Raw genomic sequence first — 7,883 nt, forward strand, 5'->3', positions numbered from 1 at the left:
CAGGTTGACGGATGAGATCAGGAAGTCTTCGGGTTAAGGTGGCCTTAACTGGCGAAGGACACGGTTAACTGGAGAGACATGGGAGAGTCCTTCGTTCTGCAGTGGGTGTCGTTAGGCTGATGATGATGGTGATGAACCAGAGACTAATACCAACGTCCTCAACACCTATTTTCACAGCGCCTGTGTTTAGTCTTGCTGTATTTTGTAGTGTCCTTTTAAGTACAGCTATTTGCATTCAGACATGTGAAGACCGGCGAACGGCCGCCCTGGCTACGCTATGCGACTGTCCTTTATTAAAGGGCACCAGTGAACCACCACCGCTTCCTCCCCTTTATGGGGGGGGGGGGGGGGGGGGGGGTTTGGCGAGGTTGGAAAGTCTGGTGCTAGACCACCTGAGTGCATCCCGCCTTCAGCGGACCATGTCCCTCAACAACACCGAATTTGAAACACCTCGCCACAAGTGGACACCATGCGAGAACGCTACGTCTCATTTCAGGCGCTTTCGATAGTATACATACTGTGTGGGGCTACACTTGGTAGTTTCCAAAGCTGGAGCCCATTGTACTGGGCCCATTGATGGTATGGCCTGTCTTGGCGCGGATCACCCGCCATTGCTGGCTACTGGCCATGTTATAGTGGTCAGCCGCCTCTCTCACGAGGTCAGAATGGGTATGGGGAGGGTTGACTCTGGCGCGGCACTGCCAGACCATCTACATGTCTCGCCTTTTGTCAGTACTATTTAATGCAAAAGAGGCAAGCCTGACCTTCCTTACGTTACACCACTGTCGGTGGCATTGTCCATGGCCAGCTATATTTGACCACGCCTGCAACTTACCGATAATCGAAGACTAGGATGCTTGAGGATCGACGGTTCTTCACCCACTCCGGAGTTGGTGAACGAGTCAATTTAGAAGCAATAAGAATGAGAAGTCACTTGATTCCCGACCGGTTTATTATCTATATTTTTATTAACGTAGTCACACATTGCCGGACAGAGGCGACCGGTGGTGTTCAAGGGTTCCGAGGACTTCTCCTGTAAAGTGCGCAATAAAAAGCAACAAAGAACAGCGTTCGGCCTGCGAAGATTGCGAATCATCGAATATTTTCGAGCTCATTAAATGGTTGTGGGTTTCAGAAATATTTTACTTTTGATTTTCCCGGGGCATTAAGCTGGCCCATATCTTGGTTTAACAGACACCTTAAGCGCACCGTGTTCTGTGTTACCGTTACCGGTACCGGAGTACCGGTAGCCCGCGCGCAGCCAGTACGCATGCGCAAATCGCCTTGACGGCGCCAGATGGCGCCACGTACCCGGCAGCTGCGCGCGCGCCTGCAGCATCGGGACCAATCAACGTGTGCTCACCGGCGGTGGGCGGGCTCCTGGTATTCCGGTAACGGTAATGGTAACACGTAATGGTAATGGTCTAATGATTAATGTACAGTCTTTGCCAAAAATAACCAGGCTGCACGGTTTGCTTCTCAGTCGTATATTGAAGCTATTATGTCAGCCCTCAAGCTCTAAATCTCTGTATGGTAAGAGAACCTTGTCCTCACCTTCAAATAACTTTTTGATCTTTAAGGTAGCCGTGAGGGCTCTACTATACGAATTAGAAGCAAACCTTGCAGCCTGATTACTTTTGGAAAAGACTGTACAAGCGTCCGCTAACAGCCAAAGGTTGATGTAGTGGTGACTGAAAAAACGCACCAAAAAGGCGAGCGTAAGCAGATATACAAGAATAAAAAACATTAAAGGGTTCTGAGAGGGGTGACATATGTTCGACATAATGGAGAGAACAGTTCTTAACTGCCACAGTAATCGCAAAATGCGTCGATATAGTCCTGCTGCGAATAGGCTTGTTTCCTCTCAGTACAGATGGATTAAAGAAAGTGAAAAGGATATGAAGGAAAGAAGGAAGGAAGAAGTAAGAAATAGGGAAAGAAAAGACAGAAACCGAAAGAAGGAAAGGAAGATAAAGCAAGCGAAGAGGAAAATCAAGAAACGAAAAGATAAAACGGAAGAAGGAAACGAAGGAAAGTACAGAAAGGAATGGAAAAGAAAGCAAGGAAGGAATAAAGAAAGAAAATGAAGGAACGAAGAAAAAACAAAATAATAAAGACATAGATAAAGCACGAGAGAAATAAAAGCATGGAAGAAGGAAGTTAAGAAAAGATGAAAGAAAGAGAGGAATGAAGAAATAGAGAGAGAAAAAACGAAGAAAAAGACAGAGCATAATTAAGACAGAGATAAAGCAGGAGCGAAATAAAAGCAAGGAACAAAGGAGAAAAGAGAAGGGAGAAGAGAAAAAGGAAAGATAAGCGGAGAAATAAACGAAAGGAAGTTGAAGGAGAAATAAAGGAAAGAAGAAAGAGAAAATGAAAGGAATAAAGGAAGAAGAAAGAAGTAAGGAGAGAATGAGAAAGAAAGGAAGAAAGAAGGAAAGATGCAAAGAAGGAATGGAAAAAGAAAGAAAAAGAGTTTGGTGCAGGAAGAAAGGAAAGGGAAGGAAAACTAACCAATAAATAGAAATAACGAGAGAAAAATAACCAATAAAAAATAATAAGTCAGGGTCTTTCGTACTGTATGCAGTACTTTCCTACTTGTTTGTTATGCACTACTACTATAAATTCAGGAATGCTTACTTGCAGAATAACTTCACGAATCTTCTCAGCTGCAGCCCGTTTTTCACCAGAGCCCAACCCGTACATGTATATATATCCTGGAGGATTAACCATAAATGTTATAATCACACTTTTTATTCTTTTGAATAATGGACAATCACGCATGGATTACAAGTATGCCATTTACTTAAGCGTCGCCGAGAGGATTGGGTGGCGCTTTTTGAATCAGGGTTAAGCCAGAATGTGTCCTCGTTCGAGGCAGAATTGTCTTAGGGAAATGTGTACAGAAGCGATTCGTTTGTAACAAACATGGCTGTTTCGAAACTATTTGCTCTCCACTTCCCTTAAAAGGCTAACCGCCCTTACCTTGCAATCAGCACAGTACTGACAACGCGAACTGAACACTGAAAACGTACCGGCACGCCGTGACTTTTTCCCTCACCTGCTGCGAAAGCAAGCTAATTCACTAATTTAACTTGTCCTTCACGGATGCTCACTACGTTCACATTTCTTCATCACTCTCGCTCACTAAAACACGCGCCTACTCCGTCCTATCACTTTCTCAGACTGACCGATTCTTCTAACTCAATCACTCGTTCATTCATTCTAAAACTCGCGACATGAGGCGCCATCTCATGTTCATGAACTCCCCCTCAATCAATCAATCAATCAATCAATCAATCAATCAATCAATCAATCAATCAATCAATCAATCAATCAGTCAGTCAGTCAGTCAGTCAGTCAGTCAGTCAGTCAGTCAGTCAGTCAGTCAGTCAGTCAGTCAGTCAGTCAATCAATCAATGCCCCGCTTGCTTATTGTTTAACTTATTAACCCTTGCTTACTCACTAAGACGGACCTATACAGTCACTCACTCTAACTCATCACCTATTCACTGAAACACGCATTGCACACTGCTTGCTGCTCACTCACTCAGACACTCAGTGGTTGAATCACTCACCCGTTCAGCCATTCAGCTTTGGAGGCACTCAAACGGCGCACTTGCCGTCGATAGCTCATCAAACCTATCGTGAAGCTCAATCATTTCGCTACACGCCAGTCGTAGTAATGAGATTACTATTCGTACACGGAGAACAAACTGAACTCACTGCCCTAGTCGCCATCATTAGTTGACTCGGAATTGTAAGCTGGATCTTCTCTTTTTGTGACAACCTTTTTATGCAGTAATACAGGCGTGAAGTTTATATGCGTTTATCGTTGCTCTGAAAGTATGCGGCTTTCTACATCAGCACGGATTCTTCGCTGTTATGTTTCACGTAGTTGAACGGAACGAAATAATAACTTGCATCAGAATCGTCAACACCGCGCCGGCATATTAACTTCGTTTTTTAGCATTTACTTTCCAAGTACTTTTAGGAGCATAGACGTGTAGCGTTAAAATAGCAAAACCTTCCTTTTATATTGATGATGTATGACACAGCTGGCCACTTACCGAATTGCGACGCGGCCCGCATTTTCCCCTTGAAAAGGTCTTAGGCCATTTTTTGCAGACAGAGTCAGCAGTCGCGAGGTCGAGTATGACAATGTTTTTTCTTCTTGTCTGTCGGGAAAGAAGGTCATCAGTGAGCTCATTATTACAATATGGAGGGCAACGCAAGTTACTGCAATATGTGATACCATTGTAAAAGCTGCTAAAGAGCACCATACATAACTTGTTTCTCATTCTCATACAGCATTCAGATCGCGGCCTCCGCGATCAAGTGCACGGCACGCTTGACCGCTGAGGCCATGTTAAGATACACCCGAGTCCAAGGCATCTTGCAGAGGGCGCACACATCGTATGCATGACGACCGTGCTAATACATGTTATACCCACCAAGATTTCTGCAGAAAAATAAAGCTACCAGTCTTACTGAACCCCCCTCCCCTTTCACGAATAAATAACTTAGAAATGCTAAGAAACGATAACAGTAGTTGTATACCGCATCCAGCTAACCTTACTTCTCTACCCGAAGTAGGCCCACTGCGAAGACCACTTAGGTCATGCCGACCGAACATAGCACAACCAGGTAGCAAAAGTTTACGGAACATACGTGAACCACGAACAGAAAACAGAAAAAAGTGAAAAAAAAACTTCTTTTCGTTGCTTCAGTGAGTATATTCTGGAATCACCGCTTGCACTGAAATGGTCGCCCGAGCAAGTGAACGCTAAATCAGTTACTTTCGGCATTCCTTTGTCGCAAATCATTTTTTTATTGCTTGTTTTAGGACATTTCATAGGCCACAAAGTTTTCCGGTCGGGCACGTACACTCTAAACACGAATACACCTATATGGGTGTAAAAAAGGGAGTAGGCTCTTCTCTAGCGCACTCCCATTTACGAAAGCGGGTGCACTAGAACCCAACTGACTCCCTTTTCATTCCTTTCTGTTTAGAGTGCACGTAATCGAAATGCTTCATTTTTCGGTCCACGCAGCCCTTTTTACCAAGAAAGAATCATGATGTTATTTGTTTACAAAATACTGTTTCCTATTGTCTTGGCCGTTCCCACATCAATCTGAAGTTTTTTGCTTTGTTTATTTGTTGTAAGATTATTTGCTGTATTTGTAATCTCAAGTATGTACTATGCACACTTGTTCGTGCATTGCTAGAATGACGATTTCCTGTTTTTTTTTTCTCCTTTCTTCCTATACTATCTACAATGTATTTGTCCTAATGCATGCGATAAAGTGTTTTAGTGTTTAAGTATGTTTGATTGTTCAGGGAGAGCCGGCTATATTCTGGTGGGTAGCCACCTTTTTATGGCTTTTTCTTGATTTGCGCAATGTAAATGAGAAATATCGAAAAATTAAATGAATAAAAAAGATCGGGGCTGGGCAGCTCAGTGACTGGCAAACAGCCCTCTTCCGCGACATAAGCGAGAATTTTTTTTTTTGTGAAGAAACACTCCGGTACCGCTCCTCCACTCCGCTAATAAACCTCGAGAAATGCCTGGTGCTTGTACCACATGTGGTACAAGCACCAGGCATTTCTCTTTAATGCATTAAAGTGTGCAATGCCTTTTTAAATGTGCAGTGATTGAGGTTGCTTGCGCATAAACGTGCTTGCATGTCAAGATTTTGTAGGCATCACTTTTGTGTGCAACTGGAACGTTGTGAGAGACTGCTAAGAACATTTGGAAAGGAATGACCTAACCTTTAGATGCGCTATAATATCTTGATTTTAAAGTTGGTCCTGCGTTCGCATCGACCATCGAGACGACCATCAAATACCAATGGGGGGAGTTTTTGACAATAAACAGCAGAAATCACAAGCACCCCGAAGAGGGATCTGCGTGTTGTTATGGTGCGCAATCTTAAGGTAAAAAAAGAAATTCGTTCGTAAACAACTTCCCGTTGAAAATAAATGCGCGTGTCCGGAATTTCTGGGCATGTGTCTGGTCGACGACTCTGCATGCCCGTTTCTGCCCTCTAGTTTAAAACGATATGTTCAAGGCAATGCTTCATAGCCGAAAGATCTCGTGTTCATCTGCCAGCCACCGAGGGCACCATTCAAGTAGGCTGAAGCTTTACCCTGCGTGGTTACGTGGTCAAGTTAGCCCTGGATCATGGAGTGGATGCTCTCATAATATAAAGAGACGAAGGGGTGGGGTGATGGAAGGCGACATTGCAGTCATCGCTGTTAATTTTATTGCGAAAGTACTACTTAACGGGATCAAACCGGCTCACCGAGTTTCTGTGAAGGTTGACCTTGAAATGTAGCTTAAGAGAACTTCTTGCTGGGCTAGTTGGTAATTCATTGTAAAAGTAAAGGCGCCAAAAAACCACACACACACACACACACACACACACACACACACACACACACACACACACACACACACACACACACACACACACACACACACACACACACACACACACACACACACACACACACACACACACACACACACACGCGCGCGCGCGCGCACACACACACACACACACACACACACACACGCACACGCGCACACACACACACACACACACACACACACACTCACACACACGCACACGCACACACACGCACACAAGACAAGAGAACGGGACAGAGCGCCTTGAGAGAGTCCTTGAGAGTGACCTTGGCAAATCCATAAGTAAACAAAAATAAATATTGCCGCGACTGGAATCCGAACCCGCGGTGGCGCGAACAGACCAGCTTCGATGGCCAATGCAGGAGTGTCCTATTCTATCATCGCAGCCGATCACACCTCGTGATGATGATGATGACGTCCTCAGGCACATACCCACCTCGTGTTAAACTGCAACAGACCCTCGCGCTGTGCATTGTACATCGTCGTCTTCATCAACTAATACTAATATCGAACTAATATCGACGCCAGACGTGCCGACGAACCGGCAAAGCGGAACCATGAGCGAGTCAGGCAAAACACAAGCTTTCGCACGTCTACTCGGTTTAACTACGTTAAAATCCCGCCACTTTTTCGACCCCCACAGGAGAGCTTGAATAGACTAGTAGTCCTTTCTTTTCCATTTTGGGCCGCCGCGGTGGCTCAGTGGTTATGGTGCTCGGCTGCTGACCCGAACGACGCGGGTTCGATCCCGGCCGCGGCGGTTGAATTTCTTTAGAGGAGAAATTCTAGAGGCCCGTGTACTGTGCGATGTTAGTGCACGTTAAAGAACCCCAGGTGGTCTCTCATAGCCTTAGTCGCTTTGGGACGTTAAACCTCATAAACCAAACCATTTTCCCTTTTGGTCCGCGAGATGGCGGCACTGATCGCTCCTACTCACCGGCCAATGTATTCGCCTGATGCCCAGCAGATAGAAGATGGGCCTCCTGTTCATAGACAATACGCGCGTCAATTGCCAAGCCAGAGCCTCGTACATGTGAAAAGCAGACTCGGGCACATCGAACGACTTGGCAGCTTCGCATGCATACGATGGCATGGGCATGGGAACGCGGTTGCCAGCGGCTATGGCCACCAGCAAGGAAAACAGCACACATACGATCCTCATTGTGTACGCCGAAAAACTTCGATGTCGAGGAGCAGAAACAACAGGCATTACATTATATATAACGACAACTGGTAACGAGTTCAGCTACCAGTCAGAGCGCTGGCTATCGTCTTCGACGACGGGGTTATGGGTACGTGACGGGTGCTCCGCTTCAGCCGCTTCACGACGTGACGTCATCGCAGATATACGTAATGCGTAAGGCGAATAGCAGTCAGCCCCGCAGAAGTGAAAGCGACGGCAATGACTGATTTAAACGCATGCAACTATAGTCACACTGAAGAAATAAC

At 45.4% G+C, this 7,883-nt stretch overlaps 1 protein-coding gene across 1 annotated transcript; it reads right to left on the minus strand.

Annotated features, from left to right (window-relative positions):
* Nucleotides 1-1,011: 1,011 nt before the first annotated feature.
* On the minus strand, nucleotides 1,012-7,596 carry LOC149332108 (uncharacterized). Its single transcript, XM_089555695.1, has 4 exons — nucleotides 7,372-7,596; nucleotides 4,071-4,178; nucleotides 2,641-2,717; nucleotides 1,012-1,033 (listed from the first exon to the last, which is right to left on the minus strand). Exons 1-4 carry the CDS (start codon nucleotides 7,594-7,596, stop codon nucleotides 1,012-1,014), a joined length of 432 nt encoding a protein of 143 aa, XP_089411821.1.
* Nucleotides 7,597-7,883: the final 287 nt, after the last annotated feature.

The sequence above is a fragment of the Amblyomma mixtum genome, chromosome 8, assembly GCF_055824585.1.
Source record: "Amblyomma mixtum isolate Tamu chromosome 8, ASM5582458v1, whole genome shotgun sequence".
NCBI lineage: Eukaryota > Metazoa > Arthropoda > Arachnida > Ixodida > Ixodidae > Amblyomma > Amblyomma mixtum.

What these genes read in the sequence shown, in the direction of transcription:
- LOC149332108 (XM_089555695.1), bottom strand. Translation starts at nt 7,596, where the DNA reads ATGAGGATCGTATGTGTGCTGTTTTCCTTGCTGGTGGCCATAGCCGCT. An exon ending in TCAGGCGAATACATTGGCCG is followed by an intron (nt 4,179 to 7,371) that starts GTGAGTAGGAGC and finishes CTTTCCCGACAG; the next exon opens with ACAAGAAGAAAAAACATTGT. An exon ending in TTCGTGAAGTTATTCTGCAA is followed by an intron (nt 1,034 to 2,640) that starts GTAAGCATTCCT and finishes CGCACTTTACAG; the next exon opens with GAGAAGTCCTCGGAACCCTT.